Here is an 18912-nt window from a genome sequence, read left to right as displayed (position 1 = left end):
CAAAGTTACCTTAAACCACAAGCCAAGCTGCCATCTGATGGGGACGTATCTGCCTACCCCATCATCTTTCCAGAAAAGACACAGGACTACATCAGTAAGGGTTCTAACTTAACAAAGCTCTTCCGAATTTCATGTACATGCACTAATCAAGCCCAGCAAATATTAACAATCTCACAGGTATTAACATTTCATGACGATATAATTTATGACATTTGTCTTTTCTTACATTTTATCCTCAAGTTACAATAAAAAAAAAAGTCAGTTTCCAGTATGATCTTAATTCTTAATTACACTGGAATATTTTTGTATTTAGAAAATATCACAATTTACCTTTTTAAATGTATTAAGAAGTCTGAGCATTATCTTCTATACTTTAAATATGCTTAAAGCACAAGAGCATTTTGAATTTTTGCATCCCAGAATGTAGCAACAATGTCTAACATCACAAAATAAGCCCTTGGTGCTGGCAGTTCTGAAAGCACATGAATGCATCTGCCTCAACAGGAAAAAAAGTCTCTAAATCGGATAAGATTTTGAATTAGGAGATTTTTCTGCATAAAGAAACCCTTGTGATCTGATTTAATACTGGCAGTGTCATGCTAAGGCCACGTGACCAATATTTTAGCAAAGAAAAAAAAAAGCCAAGGTAATTTTATAGTAGCAATAGTTTCTTTTTTTATTTTAATATACTTTAGGAAACAATATACAAAGCTGAGCTTTCCCACCGTCTCCAGGTAACAGCAGGAAGCTCCAATTACACAAATTTAGCATTTTGTGATGGCTAAGAACAGCAGTCAGCACCAGACTTGAACAGTTAGCTACAACACAAACATCCTTCAAAATGAAATGTCATAATAGCAAGACAGGTAAACCAGGGTTTTAACAAATGACAACCACTTGGGAAGTGACTTAATTGTTCTTGTTGAATTTCTTATTTCATTAAATAGTCTTATACACATTTTCCTGTTAATATGCTTTAAACAAAACCTCCCTTAAGGAATTATTTCAATGAAGTATAAATGTTCAACAAGAATAGTTTTGATAAAGAATCCCCAGGTAGTTCAAATTCTAATATGCATTGACCGAAGGTAAAGAAAAATAACAATTTGTTTCTTTTAACATGTTTATTACAACAGATACAATTCACATCTGACTAGCTTTGTTTCCTCTTCCCTCCCACAACAATGTTCATTGGGCCATTTCCTCATATTTGAGCAATCAATGTACTTTCAGCACACATGCCCAGCAGTACTTTTAAGTCCATTCTTACAGGGTGCAAATGGATTTCAATAATTTATACAAACAAGTGGGTTATGTTCAATCACTGCAATTTTAAGCTACTGTACACAGGAATGAAAAGGGTATAGAAAAGTGCCATAGCAACAGTGCCTTAAGAAAGGAGAAAAAGAGGAGCCTTAAAAAATGGATAAAATCAGATCAAGGATTTCAGAGGGAAATGGAACACACGGGAAATGAAAAACATTTCTCTGCAAAACAAATGGAGAAGCACTGCTCTTGATCAGGTGCAAGTGTGGAAACAGTTGTTTCATGATATTTTGTACACTGCCCATATGGTTCAAAATCGCATCCTTAGACACAGATCGCCTGGCGCTTGCACTGAATTTTTGAAAATGCAAGATTTCTGAATGATAAATTAACCCCCCAAATTTTTCTTTAAAAAAGCTAATTTTGCAGACAGGTTTACATGTAAAAGGCTAGGTATTTAGCCACCTCAGCATTGATTAGTTTTGGATGTCTAAGCTCTGTTACACATGGCTTCCCATGGCTTCACTCTACAAAACATATTTACAACGTGAAGAATACATCTACAAGAAATCTACATTTCAAGGGTTTTACAAATCAATCTTGTATCTTTCCCCTGAAGTGAATCTCACAGACCCCGACCCCTTGTCATTTCCTTTGCCCAGCTTAACGGTCCAAAGTCTACTTAAATGCAGCTCAAAAATGTTAAGACTGGGCAACAGATTTACAGTTCCTGTTCTCAACACCATGTGCAATTATTCACATCTTCACACCATGAAGGAATTCTGATTTTTTAGCTTTTCGAGTTCCTTAATTTGTTGTCTCAAAAATAGTATCCTGAAAAATAAAAGATGGCATTAGAGCCTATGCGGTCATTATAAATTTTACAGAAAAAACAAACCTTTAACTATAAAAGTAGCTTTACAAAGAAAATGAGTAACTACTAGCTATGATGAAGTAATTTAAAACTGTTCAGTCTAGTTAGGACAAAATAACCATTTGAAAATATGACAAGTATTAAAGCATTGGGATGACAAAAGTTAAAATATTTCCTAGTTTTCTAACCCTTTCTCAATAATTACGAAGAACAATTCTCAATATAAATGTAGGTTCATAAAAATGGAGCAAAGTCCAGCTGACGTGCATATTTAAAACAAAATATAAAAACACAAACTCCACAGCTAACTAGATCTTTATGAACTTCGTTAACACTATTCCTCTTCAGTGAACTGTGACAATTACTGCTTGATATCTATATGGTCAAACGTGGTTTGTGACTGTGTTTCAGTAGCTGCACATCTGTCGAGCAAGCCAAAGTAAGGTTTTACATATGTCAGAACTACTTTCGAAGCAATCCTCGAGTAAAAAAAAAATCCCAACTGATATTCAGGAAGTGTTTCCAGACTTTTTAGTCATTGAAAGGTTAGGTTAAAAACTCACTTTCCCAAGTTTACCATAAACCATGACTTGGCATTTGTGGTTTCATGACAAGATTACATCTGACACAGTGACTCAACACAGACAGGATGTGAAGCCACTCAAATGTGTTCTCAATTTTGTAACAGGCATTGAAAAAAAAAAAATAACCTATACTATTTAACACAATATAGAAACCCTACTTGAATAAAACACTACATCATTAAGAAATACAAGACAGAGTTAAGGTGAAAACAATTAAAGAAAGCACATACACATCATTAAACTTCCTAGACAACTAAACTCTTCATGTAATTTCCAAGGGATCTACTGATGCTTCAAGGACAATGTAATCAGTAGTTTGAATGCCAACTGAGACATTTACTCTCAGTAAGAGGGCACTGCTCTCAACCAAAGAGGGACTCCTGGTAACTGGTGGCTGTCAACATCTCATGTTTTAAATAAAACAAGTACCTTATGTAGTCATTATCCGTCATTATCCAAGAAAAAAAAGTTTAATAATAAAGCATTTATACCACGGGTTAAGAGAAATAAAATCTAGTTGCCATTACCATTCGTCAGGAATATTACTAAATTATGAAACAGTTCACAGTATTATGGAATGTGATATATCAAAGAGAACTTTAAATTTACTTCAGTGAAAAGCTTACCTTTGCTCTCGCAGAGTTGCTTGAATTTCACATACTCGGACTAAAGATCTTAAATTTTTTAATTCAGTACAAATTTCTGACATATGAACACTTCCCATGTTATGGGCTTCTTCTCGCAATCTTGATGCCTATAAAAGAAATGAAAATCTCATGACAAAGTCACATTCACATACAAAAATAGTGTAACTTTATATCAAGATTACAGAATAAATATTTTCTTTTAAATCCACAAAAATGCTCATGGATTTGGGCGGGGGGGGGGGGGGTGGCGGGGAATGATTTTTTTTTTTTTAACCCATCTCTAGTGGTGAAATGTATTCCTTTAAGATTTCACCCCTCAGGCTTCTTGAGAAGATACTATTTTCAGTCTCATGGTAGTACAGCACTAAGATAGAAGGACTCATGATTTGTGGTTAATAAAAAATGCTGGATCAGCTAAAATGAAGTTCAGGTATAACACTGATAAAGGGGCCTTACTGTATCCCTGTATCAAGAGATACACAATGTATGACCATGAGCTTACAGAACATTTCAGATGGTTAGTCATTTGATAAAACGAAACAGCCAGTGGCAATAACTGGAATGTGCTAGGGTTGGTCCTTCATCCCCAAGTACAAGTGTTTTCTAACTTTCAGTAGTTAACTGAACCTTGAACAAGAGGTTTACAATGTGCAGGCAGGCCCACTTACACATGGATTTTTTCCAATAATCAACACCGCTGTCCTACACGATCCACGGTTGGCTGATCTGGGTGGGGGTGAGGGACTGTGGATATGGAGGGCTGACTATAAACCATACTTGGATTTTTGACTGTGTGGAGAGTCAGCCCCCCTACCCAAGTTGTTCAAGGGTCAACTGTACTAAAAGGATCAGAGTAGCTGGCTGAGTAGGAAAAGCATGCTGGCTTTGAGTCGTATCACTCTAGTAACTGAGTGACCTTGGTACAGATCATTTGGTCTTAAGAGCCTCATTAGTAGAACAAAAAACTCATGATCTGCACTGGTCAGTAGTTTTAGAAAATGGAACAAATAAATATAAAGCACTTAGCACAGAGCTAAACACTGAGCACTTGATAATGGGAGCTATAATGATAATTAAAATATGTGAAACCACAGAAAGTTACTTCACAAATATCCTGTAAGTACATATCAAATATTTTACAAAGTGACCACAGACAACCTAATGAGAAATTAGTTGTTTTAAAGACGGCTTGAATCCACAGGGTCTGGGTTAGACTTTCTCAAAGTGGAATTGAGCTGCCAGCAAACCACAGGCAGAACACCTGCTGTGACTGTGATGTACCTGCTTCTCCGCATGATCTGCAGGCCATCCTTGAACGTGCTTGATGAGATTTTCATTGAAGTGTGCTGCGAGCGTCGGTGTTAGTGAACACGGAGGTCGGGCAGAGGAGTTCTGTGGTACAACTGCTGTATTTGATGCATTACTACTAGATGTGTGATTTGGACCAGGTGACGGGCTTCTCTGGCTGCTATGAGAAAAGATAACCGAAAGTGGAGCATGGTTAAAAGTGATTTCTAGGTATCCTAAACATTGCCTGTCAATACCTTTCATTAACTTAAAGATACCCAAATTCCTAAGAATAACTTATATTAAATAAGTATAATTTCAAATCCAAAGAATACTTATATCATATTCCTAATACACATCTGAGGTTAAAAGAGCCCTTTGAACAGTAATGTCAGGGCTGAATTTAAAATATCTGTACTCAACCAAACTTGACAGTGGAACCTGTGACTCTGTATACTACAAACACTAATAAGGATGTGACTAAGCAATGGTCACATTAGAACAGTTGCAGATATAAGGCACATCAATATATCTTAAATACATGAAGACATGGAGGGTGAAAAGTTCAGAGGTTTTGACTGTTTAAAATCAGAGTAAAGTGTGTAATCAGAGGGTGAAATAATGTGAAGCAAAACAGACATTGTAACTGCCTCACAATGAATGAGTTCAGTGGCAAAATAAGACCAAAAATGGGGAACACTCTGAGGTTCTTATCTTCTTTTCACCTGTATGGTTTGGGCCAGATTTGGATATGTGGTGGTGAGAATAAAGAATGTAACACCCCAAAGCTGACTTCCTAGCTGCCTCACACCAGACTTTGCTCTGAATTTATTTCAGTTATTTCCAAAAATGAAGTCTCCCAAAAGATGAAGGGTTTTCATCACTGAGGATATTTAAAATTATACTGCAGCCACTAAAGACTAAAGGTTCACAGGTGAGGCTATAAGGAAGGTCTGACACACATCAGCTGGAAAATACTGACCCAAGTTTCAGATGTGAGGTTTTTGGCTTTATCAATAAACTCAAATCTAAAACTGCTATTGGGAAGTTATCATTTCCAATGAATGAACTAGTATAAAATCATGTGCCTCTACAAGTGAAGTGTCAGATATAGTTACTCCCACTGTATTCCATCAAGCAAAATTCTAAAGAGAGAGCGACTTTCTTCAAAATAACTCAGGATTCACTACTAGAGACAATCTAGTAAGATTTGCCTTTGTAAATTTTATAATACACAAAACTATGTTAGGCTATCCATGGATTCTTCCAAGGTCAAGTTCTACTATGCATATATAATATCCAAATAATATGGTAATATAAGGAAAAAAGTGTTGTCTCAACATACAACATCAACTTACTTTGAGCGCTGAAGACTTCGAGGAGAGACAGGTTCATGACCTTGCTGCTTGTCAGCAGTTACAGGCTGCTGTGTGGCCGACTGTGAAACTGGTCCTTGCTTAACTACTGGAGTACTAACCTGGAATGTCAGAATCGGGTGAGACAGGCTTCTACCACACAGACAAACAGCAGTGGAAACTAGATAAGAGCAAAAGTTCTACCAATGAAAACTCCCCAATTATTCTGTTCAGTGATTTTTTTTTAAAGATAAGAATTGTCTTAAATGCTCACAATAAGATTAGTATTAGCGATACAGCCACACTTAATTATGTAAACTATTGTCATTTAGGGCCCAAATCTTCAGATCCCTCCAAGTCTAGTTAGGAATCTTGAACAATATAAAATATGGAGATTTAAAGAAGAGGAATCAAATGAGTTTCCAAAGGTCATGTAGTTAGAAGAAAGTTTTGAGGCTTAGATCTAAATTCTTCATAAAATGGCCCAGGGCCAATTACTTAAGCCAACCAGCTTAAGAAACTAGTTCTCCTGATTTTAAACCCCATTTTCTTTCTAATATACTGTAACATCTTTTCTGATTTACTATTACTTCTGTATCAATAAAAATAAATATATTACACCACATCATACAAATAAAAGATGCTTAAAATTCAATCACAAATGAAGAGAATGTATAGACTTGTCTATCAGAGAATGAGCTATGGCCCATATGCAATTTAACTGCAGTGGGCTTCAAAGAGATGGCACCCTACAGAGGCAGACCAAGAGGTCCATGGTTACCACTGTGGACACATATTTTCACACACACGTGTGACAAAAAACAAGAAGTTTTCAATGTAAGTCCAAAATATGTACAAAAGCATGTTCTTTTATAAAGAACATTTTAATAAGGTTTATATAAGATCAAATGCCCACTTACTTTTAAAGACAATCTGAAAGGTTTATAATCCAAAAAACTACAAGCCATCTGCCTACAGGATTTGAAGTGACAATGTTACGATCAACTGTAAACCCAACACAACCACTCATGCCGTGTACAGCCATCTTTCCCTGTGCTCTTAGAATACCACAAGGTAAGTTATAAGCTCTAAGAATAGGTCTCTTGTGCTGAAACTCACATTTTAATTCTTCTCTCGTCAAAATACAAGTAAATACAACTACACAGAAAACAACTGTAATTTAAAATTTTAAAACAGCAATCTAAAACATACACAGAAACATGACTCAAGTCGGGAAGGGATGAACCAACAGGAAGACCTAAGAGCTGGCCTACCATCCACTTCAAGCCATATTTCAATACATTTTTATTTTTAGGCTTCTGCTTATGATTTTATTTAAGTAAGGCATTCTTTGCCATGAAAGTGTCAAACAGCCCCGTTTTACAGCTTTGAAAAACAATTTCCCCATACAGTTTTAAGTAAGAGTTCAAAAAAAGTTAAAACGCATACATTTCAACTTCCAAATACCTCAAGTTTTACTGGTGGTATGCTACAAAAGCACAGAATGAGGATGACTGGGAACTGCTTATGAATTTGTGAGCAAGAATCAAAGAATGCAACGTAAAATCCGACAGCAGTATCATAAGGTCCTGTTCACAGCCCAATAAGAACAGAGACTAGCAACAGTCTAACTGTGCTGTGAGGAGCCAACAACGTAAGGTTTTATTTGGACAAACAAGCAATATAGCTTCATAAAATGGGCTCTATATTCAGAAAGACCTGGGTCTAAAAATGACTTGACCGTAAAAATCAGACTTAATGAAAGAGTTAAGTTTCTATCAAATGAAGCAAACAGTAGCTAATGTGAAAATTAGACACAAAGCTCTTGCCACAGAAATTGACTCATTTCTATAAAAAAGTACGGGGAAATCACTGGAAAACATGTTCTCTCACAGCTTGGAGTCTAAAAATTCTACAAAAATAAGACTATTAATAAACCTTCTTTATCCATGAAATCAATAAAGAGAAAACAGCATCAATGCAGAGAAGGGGCACCGGTGCAACTCACTCCTCCAAGCCCTCCATTGGCTGAGATTAACCTGCATCTATTCTCAGTCACCAGCCATGCATCCCACCACCTCACTCCCAAAAAAGGGCTCTTCCTCCATACACAGTCTAGAACACTATGAAAACTTGTTTTAGCCAAGTGTGTTCTTTCCCAATTCCCCTCAGAGGAGATGTACCTTGCAGTCAGTTCAGTTCAGTGGACTCTCTGCAACCCCACGCCAGGCTTCCCTGTCCATCACAAACTCCAGGAGATTGTTCAAACTCATGTCCATCGAAAGAGTGATGCCATCCAACCATCTCATCCTCTGTTGACCCATTCTCCTGCCTTCAATCTTTCCCAGGATCAGGGCCTTTTCCAATGAGTCAGTTCTTCACATCAGGTAGCCAAAGTATTGGAGCTTCAGCATCAGTCCTTCCAATGAGTATTCTGGACTGATTTCCTTTAGGATTGACTGGTTTGATCTCCTTGTGGTCCAAGGGACTCAAGAGTCTTCTCCAACACCACAGTTCAAAAGCATCAATTCTTCAATGCTCAGCTTTCTTTATAGTCCAACTCTCAAATCCATACATGACTACTGGAAAAACCACAGCTCTGACTAGACAGACTTTTGTCAGCAAAGTAAAATCTCTGCTTATGCTGTTTAGGTTGGTCATAGCTTTTCTTCCAAGGAGCAAGCATCTTTTAATTTCATGGCTGCAGTCACCATCTGCAGTGATTTTGGAGCCCAAAAATATAAAGTCAGCCACTGTTTCCATTGTTTCCCCATCTATTTGCTATGAAGTGACGGGACTGGATGCCATGATCTTAGTATTTTCAACGTTGAGTTTTAAGCCAGCTTATTCACTCTCCTCTCTTACTTTCATCAAGAGGCTATTTAGTTCCTTGTCACTTTCTGCCATAAGGGTGGTGTCATCTGCGTATCTGAGGTTATTGGTATTTCTTCTGCAATCTTGATTCCAGCTTGTGCTTCATCCAGCCTGGCATTCTGCATGATGTACTCTGTGAAATTTACTCTTATAACAAGCAGGGTGACAATATAAAGCCTTGGTGTATTCCTTTCCCAATTTGGAACCAGTCCGTTGTTCCATGTCTGGTTCTAACTGTTGCTTCTTGAACCTGCCTACATATTTCTCAGGAGGCAGGTAAGGTGGTCTGGTATTCCCATCTCTTGGAAGACTTTCCAGTTTGTTGTGATCCACACAAAGGCTTTGACATAGTCAATAAAGCAGAAGTAGATGTTTTTCTGGAATTCTCTCGCTTTTTCTATGATCCAATGGATGTCAACAATTTGATCTCCAGTTCTCTGCCTTTTCCAAATCCAGCTTGAACATCTGGAAGTTCTCAGGTCACAAACTGCTGAAGCGTAGTTTGGAGAATTTTGAGCATTACTTTGCTGGTGTGAGAGATGAGTGCACCTGTGTGGTAGTTTGAACATTCTTTGGCATTGCCTTTCTTTGGAATTGTAATGGAAATTGACCTTTTCCAGTCATGCGGCCACCACCGAGTTTTCCCAATTTGCTGGCATATTGAATGCAGCACTTTCACAGCATACTGTTTCTGTGCTTTATTGGGCCATCTTTGCATGAAATGTTCCCTTGGTATCTCTAAGTTTTTTGAAGAGATCTTTAGTCTTTACTATTCTGTTGTCTCCTTCTATTTCTTTGCACTGATCAATGAGGCAGGCTTTCTTCTCTCTCCTTACTACTCTTTGGAACTCTGCATTGAGATGGATATAGCTTTCCTTTTTCTCCTTTGCCTTTCACTTCTTTTCTCAGCTCTTTTTAAGAAGTCCTCAGACAACCATTTTGCCTTTTTGCATTTCTTTTTTCTTGGGGATGTTTTTATCACTACCTTCTGTATAATGCCACAAACCTCTGTCCATTGATCTTAGGCACTCTTTCAGATCTAATTCCTTGAATCTATTTGTCACTTCCACTGTATAATCCTAAGGGATTTGATTTAGGTCATATCTGAATGGTTCAGTGGTTTCCCTACTCTCTTCAATATAAGTCTGAATTTGGCAATAAGGAGTTCATGATCTGAGCCATAGTCAGTTCCCGGTCTTGTCTTTGCTGACTGTATAGAGCTTCTCTATCTTCTGCTGCAAAGAATATAATCAATCTGATTTTTGGTATTGATCACCTGGTAATATCCATGTGTAGTCATCTCTTGTGTTGTTGGAAGAGAGTGTTTACTAACACCAGTGCATTCTCTTGGCAAAACTCTGTCAGCCTTTGCCCTGCTTCATTTTGCACTCCAAAGTCAAACTTGCCTGTTACTCCAGATATCTCTGACTTCCTACTTTTGCATTCCAGTCCCCTAAAAGCACATCATTTTGGTGTTAGTTCTAGAGGGTCTTGTAGATCCTCACAGAATCATTCAACTTCAGCTTCTTTACCATTAGTGGTTGGGCAAAGACTTGAATTACTGTGATACTGAATGGTTTGCCTTATAAACAAGCAGAAATCATTCTGTCATTTATGAGATTGCACCCAAGTACTGCATTTCAGACTCTTTTGTTGACTATGAGGGCTACTCCATTTCTTCTAAGGGATTCTTGCCCAGAGCAGTAGACATTTTGATCATCTGAATTAAATTCGTCCATTCCAGTCCATTTTAGTTCACTGATTCCTAAAATGTTGATGTTCAGTCTTGCCATCTCCTGTTTGACCACTTCCAATGTACCTTGATTCATGGACCTGACATTCCAGGTTCCTACGCAATATTGTTCTTGACAGCATCAGACTTTATTTCCATCACCAGTCACATCCACAACTGGGCACTGTTTTTGCTTTTGCTCTGTCTCTTCATTCTTTCTGGAGCTATTTCTCCACCATTCTCCAGTAGTATATTGGGCACCTACCAATCTGGGGAGTTCATTTTTCAGTGTCATATCTTTTTGCCTTTTCATACTGTTTATGGGGTTCTCAAGGCAAGAATACTGAAGTGGTTTGGTTTGCCATTCCCTTCTCCAGTGAACCACGTTTTGTCAGAACTTACCTTTGGCTGTGATGAAACAGGAGGAGTACTGATCAAAGGTTTGATGGGGACTGTGTTTGTCTGGGGTGTGCTTATCCTTGGAGACACATACGATCGTGGGGATGATGCGTCAGACGTTAAAGACATTGGAGACTGATTGGATGGTTGGGCTGTGAAGAGTAAAATAAACCAGAAACCTCTGTAAGTGACATGGGGCAGATCTTTACAACTCTGCACATGCCCCATAACCCCAAAGAGAACACCTATCTGAAAATGTCAGCATCTCTACCCACTGGGGCCACACTGACCACATGACCCATCAGAGAACAGCCACCCAGTACAGCACCCATTCCAAGTCTGAACACAGTCTCGCCGGGAAAGCATCCTGATCTCAGCCTTACTTCTTGTCCCCCTCAGATTCCCACCCCATGAGACTACCCAAAGGGTCTCTCAAGAGTCTTTTCACTGCACTGGTTGATCAGCAGTCCTGCTCACTTGAGCAGCTTTCTGCACTGGGGCTCAGGGATAAATCAAGGGACCCTTTTATTTCCCATCTGCTCCTTGGTGTCACCTCTAACTAGACACCTGCACGGAGAAGAGGGCTGGCTAACTCAAGGCAGGACTAAAGCATTTCCACATCCTCTGATCAAAAATCATCTAACACCAACTGAAACCAAAGTTCAACTCAGAAAACAGATTCAATGATTCACAAAGATTGAGAGCATACCATAGTTTATTTTAGCTTTGGAGCAGGATACCTCATTAACGACTTACATACTGAATTAAATATATATACAGCATAAGATAAATGTGAAAAACCTGTTTCATCTAAAAAGGTAAAGAAAAATACTACTTGTATAAAGCAGTGTTAAAAACTCAAAATTATCACAGCTACTTTTTCTTCAAAGATTAAAAGAAATCTGTTATTAATCCCACCTGCCTGCCTTAAAGACACAACTCTAGAGGTATCTAAAAATACATAAATACCTTGTGTGGAGAGCTGAGCAGCTTGAGAAATCAGAGAAGTTATGTTGAAAGCAGATGGTCCAGCAGTAAGAAATTTGTGAATTATGGACTGCAATGAGGCTTGTGTCACAGCTGCTGTAAGAACTAGAAACACAGTACATCTTAAAATCAAATAAAAACACAGCAGCATATGCAGTATTAGTAAAAACTTGAAAATTCAAATGAGAACCCAGAAAAAAAGTTGTTTCATACTAGAATTCCCAAATTAAGTCTAGAAGACAGGAATAATACAACAGGTCTAGACATGGGGAATGATCTGAGGCAGAGGCAAAGAAACTGAAGGGGCTTATACAATAAAACAGTAGAGTTTCCTTTCCAGTAAAATTTAGGTGTTCAGTTAAAGGAAAACTCCTTGAGATGTTTAAAACAGCAGAGTACTCACTGGAACTTCTGACTATACCAGGAACCTATCCATACATAGGCAAGGTGCTTAGTACATTACTTGGAATGAACGGGATAAACAGCAGCTGTTTCATGCAAGTGCTTTATTAGATAAGCTGGGCACTGAAATCCTACATCAACACCTACCCTCAACAATCTTTCAAAAATGGATATTAAAAAGCGGGGTACTTTGGAATACTATGTATTTTTGAAGTGTAAGATCTTTTATTATCAACATTTTCTTAGGCTATGGTTTCTTCAAACTGTTTAAAAGTCCTAATTTGTCTAGTAAAACCTTTACCTATCAAACAAGAGAATACAGAAATGTTGAGAAGAATAAGACTGGAAGACTAATGACCAACTAGCCTGAGACAGCTCCATTTTTATGATAAAGGAAGACCTTAACCACTTAATAGTACTTTTAAATATATTATATGAAAATGTATGCAAACAAAATTTTGCGATATTCCTAAGATTTAATACTTCAGTCTGAATGGCTTACAAACTATATCCATTTTTACTCAGACTTCTTTGAGGTGGCTGTCTAAATACTTTAGTAGTACACTGAAAAGCAAAATTGCAATTAACAACGCAATTTAACTAGGTAGAACAGCATAACATATCCATTACTTCCCTTCTCATAGATGTTTAAGTAGTTCAAGAACTACCTGAATTCCTACTCTTAGCTTAGTCCTAGTAATTAGCATATTTAAAATACTTCAAATTATACAGGAGGCTTTTTGAAATATGTTAGAGACTAAGTGTTTCTATCAATTTTAGCAAATACTCTTTTTTTCTGTTTTCATTAAAAAAAAAAAAAATCACCATAAACATTAAGTTAACAAAACAATTATAATTATCTCTGCTAACTACCAGGTACACAGACAAATCTTGGAGAATATACAGAAAATTAAAGTATTGCTAATTCAATCATATTTTAAAGCATGCAGTTCAACGTAAATTTCAAAATGAAACAAAGACCATTCCGTATTATACTGGGGTTTTACTAATTATGTAATTTTGCACACTGCAAATGAACTTTTGAGAAACTGTTACCATGAAAATTTACCTTCATTTATTTTGGATATGTCCACATTAGAATTATTAAGTTGCAGCGTGGCTTGCAAAGCAGGAAGCAACTGTCTAAGCAGATTTGGGTCCTGAAGTAATGGAGGTATTGGTGACTGTGGAACAGGAGAGACAGGAATTGCTGAAGCGGATGCTGGAGGTGCAGACGTGGGGTTCAGTCCAGAGGCTGAAGATGTGGAAGGAGTTGTGCAAGAGTGTGATACAGACTTGTCTCCTGATGTAGATTCTAAAGACAAAAGAGACAATAAGGCTGAAAACCATAACTTGAATACTGGAAATTGGAACCAACACCAAACAAGCAGGATCCATGCATGTGCCAGGCACCTAACTCAAGTAATCTCATTACCAAGGTACCACAGAGTGGACTCAGGAAATAGTTGGCTGACTAGATATGAGGTAGATGTCACACTCTGATTTCATAGATGATAAAATTGTACAAAAAAGACTATGTAACTTGTTTAAAGTCACCAGGGAAGGCAGTGATGCTACCAAACCTGTATCTGCGTTTCAAAGCAACCCTCTGCTTGTTAGTAATAATGTCTCAAATACGTGTACAAGCACATCTTGTTTTATTGCATTTCGCAGTTACTGCCTTTTTCATGTCCCCCAAATAATCGAAGGTTTTACAGCAACTCTGTATTGCAAGTCTACCCACACATTTTCCCAACAGCATTCTTTTTAAACTAAGGTACGTATTTTTAAAAACTGGAATACAATTGCTTTACAATAGTGTTTTCTGTTGTACACCACTGTGAATCAACCATGTATATACTATATACACATATCCCCTCCCTCTTGAGTGTTCCTCCCACCCACCCCCATCCCACCCCTCTAGAGATTATCACAGATTTTAGTCATAATGCTATTATTGCACACTTAACAGACTACAGTATAATGCAAAGGTAACTTTTATATACACCAGGAGGTCAAAATATTCATTTGTGATACTTGCTTCACTGTTGTAGTCTGGAACCAAACTCTCAATACCTCCATGGTACTGTCCTGTATTGACTACACTTCCAAATAAGGTTCCATTAAGATATAAAGGGACAATACAATTCTCCAAGAATTAATTTATATGCATCATAAAGTAAGGTGAAAATGTTCATCACCATGAAAACAGTCTACTTAAATATGAAAATCAGAATAGGCATGACGGAGAGCAACCCCAGAATGGACTACGGATGTGACAAATAAGAGGAGACTCCTACTCTGAACTTTTATACTTAACAACTGAGTTCTAGAATTACATACTCCTCTTCTGGAATTAAATATAGAAGGCAATGAACTATCTCTATTCATATCATTTGAAGGTTATCAGCACTAAAAAAGATTCTTTTAATAGCAAAAAAACAAACCCCTCCCACAAAATCCCAACCTCAGTGTTTCAATGTACACAAAAAATGTATAAAACATGCATGAAAAATTATCATAATTTGAAAGCTGTCATTGCAAATTATTTACATAGATTTAAGGTAACTGAAATTAAAATCCCAACAGCATTTTTGGTAGCATTTGAAGAGGTATGGGTTAGTAAAAGCCACAAAACTCTTTAAGAAAAAAAACACAGCTAGTGAAAATTTAAAACAAAACCAATTTAAGGCAGATTTAACTTTTATATATACATTTAAGTCTTAAGAAATAGTAGAGGAAAACACAGAAAAATAACTTTGATGTGAGGATGCAGAAAATGACAACAAAATAATTACACCCAAAGGACTGGTAACCAAAATACTTTAAGGAATTTCTACAAATCAAAGAAACACAAACAATAGAAAAAGGAATGAAAGACATGAAAAGACAATTCACAGAATAACCTGAATGGCTTAAAAAACAAAAGATCCTCAACTTCATTGATAATCAGGAAAATATATATTAAAAAGCAACAGAATATTCTTTTACATTCATATTGAGAAAAATGTCCAAAAGTCTGCAAATACCAAATACTGATAAGGAGTAATAGAAACAGCATCTCAGGTGGAAGCTAAACTCATATAACTACACTGGAAGATAATTTGGCTTCTCTAGAAAAACTGGAGGTACATGCAATTCATAACCCAGTTAATTCACCTTAGGTATACACCCTTAGAGAAACTCTATTAATGTATGTAAATTAGAATATTCAATAATTCTTGAAATGGTATTGTGATTAAAAAAAAAAAATTTAGCACAAAACTAGAAACAAACCATATGTCTACCAACAGGAAAAGGAACACAAACTGGTAGTTTTATATCGTCATATTTTATTAATACAGTCACTTTAATGAAGCAAAGAATTAAAAACAGAAGGTAATGACGTTTAGACTAGATTATTCAAGATATCCATACACTCTTACAATCCTGGCAGAAAGGCTGTTTTAATTCCCCCTATAAACCCATTTCCTTAAGATTTTCAAGCTCATATACATTATACAACTGAATTAAGACTGCTACTATGGTATATAAAAGTTTCAGGAACACTGTATTTGAATATCACATTGCTACCTAGTAAGTACAAATCTTTAATTCCAATTCTAGGAACTAAACATTTGTTAATCTTCATGGCCCCAAGGAAGTTGGGAATTAATAGCAAGCTTATTGCAAAATAAGAAAAAACCAAACCTCCTCTACCAGCCTTTTAACAACACTGCTGTAATGGTCAAAAGAACTAGGGACAATAGCTCTCTAAAATACAGACTCAGAGCTGCTTTCAGTACATTTCATGTATGTGCTGATCTCTTATGATCCATTTCGGTCTCCACATCTTCATTTTTGTAAGACAGATATTTTCATTTTACAAAGCACACATTTTAAAGGAGGGTCTGTAAGTCTCAGCAGACTGCTTACCATGTTCAGCTTTGCTTTCAAACATTTGTTTGGAATCATAAACAAGTACAAAGAAACTTGTAGGAAATAAGATCTTTCTTGCGAAAAGTTACTACATTTCATGAGGCAATTCTAGACAATAGCACCCGTTTTCTCCAGATCATTATACCTTAAGTTCAGCTTAAGGAATAAACAGTTTAAATATCTTAATGATGTTTAGAATGAAACAAGTTCTATTTTTACTTCCTTTATGAACAATTAAGTCAGTACTTATATCCCTCCGAAATGACCCTTTTGTTGCTTTTACTTAAGTTTTCTTCTGCCTTCAAGGACAGGAGTTGGAGAAGGTATTCCACATTTGTTATAGTGCTGCTAAATCCAGACTGGAAAAATTAACAGGGGCTCGAAAATTCTTCAGTGTTATTCCTCATTCTAGGAAAAGAAGAACACTCCAAAACAGAAAACTAATACATATCACTCTCACAGAGATAATGTAATAATGTAAATAAATGTTTGTTTATCCTATGGATACATGTCTTTCACAGTTTTTTAAGAGATTATTGATGAACAGTATGGAAACCAGTTGACACCACTCAGTATTTATAGGAACCTTCAGCAAGTAACATCTCTAAAGGCCAGAAATTCTCTTTTTAAAAGGTTTGATTTTGAGAATGACTTTAGCAGAATTACTCATGAAGTTTAAAAACAAAAAAAAGATACCAGAGCTCCACCCCAGTTCTAAAGAACAGAATGGGGGTGGGGAAGTCCAAGAATATGGTAAACTTGCAAGAGTTCTATGGGTGATTCTGCCACACCTTGTTGGTTATGAAAAAGAAGATATTTAACTTTAAAACAAAAGGAAACAAAATCAAAACAAAATTTAGCACAAACATGAAGAAATAATGAAGAAGGGGCATGATCAAAGACAAGAAAGCTAAAATGCTTTTTCCAGGTAGGTCTTTAACATGCTACTTTCCAGCATGCTATATGTTCACACTTTTTTAAACAGCTCCACTCACCCTACTCTTCCTAAAAGACACACCTATACAAATGTCCTCCCAAAGTACATCTTTAACATATTTAATATTACTTGCCTCAATCTCGAAGTATAACTGAGAACAAAAGATCATACATGATCATGAAAACATAAACTGCTACCCTGAAAGGTAGTCTTATCACTAAAATACAGAAGAAAGCTATTGGTTGGGTGCCGCTCCTCTACGTTTGGAATGCCCTAGGCACAGGTATTACTCAGCATCTTCTATTAGGTAGCTTATTATCTCTCCCTTTTAGCAGAAAAAGGACTCTTTCAGGAAAAGAAGTTTGTTGTATTTATCTCTGTAGCTCTGGTAGCAAAATGGGATCGAACACCAAAATGGCATCACATGTTTCTTGACTGATGCCTGACTCGGCAAGAAAGGCGCAGGTTCAAGTGTGTGTGGTCCTCTTCCACATAAACACGTGAACCTTCCTAGGTTCAAACCTTAAAGTGGGGGAGAAAAGCCTAAGATCTCCAAAAACAACTGATAAAGCAGACAATGACCAGCTTGCTTTATGTTATTTTTCATAAAGTCAAGTAATACTGTGTAATCTTAGAAACAAATATAACTTTAGACTTAATTCGAATCTTAAAAAATAAAGACAAATAAGGAATTTAAGTAAGAAAATCAATGCAGCATTTTACATTACAAAGCCACTTCAAAAAGTTGTTCTGCTTTTTAACATCAGCCTCTAGTCTCATTCTTTAAATGAGAAACTTTTCAGCTTGGATTCCAAGCATTAATTTTTTAGGTTGCTTTAAGCCTATTTTTTTCAGTTGTTGGCAAAGCAATGGTATCTAATTTTAGCTCTCTAAAGGCCAGAAATTATCTTTTTAAAAGGTTTGATTTTGAGAATGACTTTAGCAGAATTACTCATGAAGTTTAAAAACAAAAAAAAGATACCAGAGCTCCACCCCAGTTCTAAAGAACAGAATGGGGGTGGGGAAGTCCAAGAATATGGTAAACTTGCAAGAGTTCTATGGGTGATTCTGCCACACCTTGTTGGTTATGAAAAAAAAAAAGATATTTAATTTTAAAACAAAAGGAAACAAAATTTTTATTTTGTGTGTGTGTCTGACTTTTTTAAGGAAATGTAGCAATGTCATCCTACCATATTTCAAATTGAAAATGAACTGTTACTTTCGTAACTGATATTTCAATCATTTGTAATTCTCTAACCAAGTAATTACTATGAGCCATGAAATAAGTATGTTACCCTTTGATTTTAAATTGGACATAAAAAAAAAAATAAATTGGATATATTCACTTTGATAAAACTGTCTCTTTATGAATTAATCATTTATATTTCCAATTTTTACCAGTAGAGGGAGTAATCTACCAAAGACTAGACCATTCACATAGAAATGTTATCAACTTTTCTAAATGTAACCTAACTTTTCAAGGCTTAAGTAATATCCACTCACCTCTTCTAATTATAGATACCCTTTCAAAATACTCATGACAGCATATATTAAAGTCAAAATTTTCTGACCCATATTTTTCTGGTATGCCAAATAACTCCTCAATCTGCAAAAAGATCTCTAAAGAGATACTGCACTTAAAGAATAAAA

The 18912-nt window shown here is 36.4% G+C and overlaps 1 protein-coding gene across 6 annotated transcripts in view; it reads right to left on the bottom strand.

Annotated features, from left to right (window-relative positions):
* Positions 1-662: 662 nt before the first annotated feature.
* The window catches only part of WAC (WW domain containing adaptor with coiled-coil), a 78716-nt gene continuing 60466 nt past the window's right edge, over positions 663-18912 (bottom strand). For all 6 annotated transcript variants that reach the window (XM_025264255.3, XM_025264253.3, XM_025264257.3 and 3 more), the window contains 7 exons: positions 13477-13722; positions 11988-12110; positions 11022-11170; positions 6017-6135; positions 4653-4839; positions 3351-3478; positions 663-2100 (listed from right to left, as the gene is read on the bottom strand). In XM_025264255.3, coding sequence (XP_025120040.1) covers positions 2031-2100; positions 3351-3478; positions 4653-4839; positions 6017-6135; positions 11022-11170; positions 11988-12110; positions 13477-13722 — 1022 coding nt within the window. In that variant the 3' untranslated portion in view covers positions 663-2030. The remainder of the gene's footprint in view (positions 2101-3350; positions 3479-4652; positions 4840-6016; positions 6136-11021; positions 11171-11987; positions 12111-13476; positions 13723-18912) is intronic.

This window comes from Bubalus bubalis, chromosome 14 (assembly GCF_019923935.1).
Source record: "Bubalus bubalis isolate 160015118507 breed Murrah chromosome 14, NDDB_SH_1, whole genome shotgun sequence".
Classification (NCBI taxonomy): Eukaryota; Metazoa; Chordata; class Mammalia; order Artiodactyla; family Bovidae; genus Bubalus; species Bubalus bubalis.
Note: the sequence above shows the minus strand (reverse complement) of the source record. Positions and strands in the feature narration are given on the sequence as shown.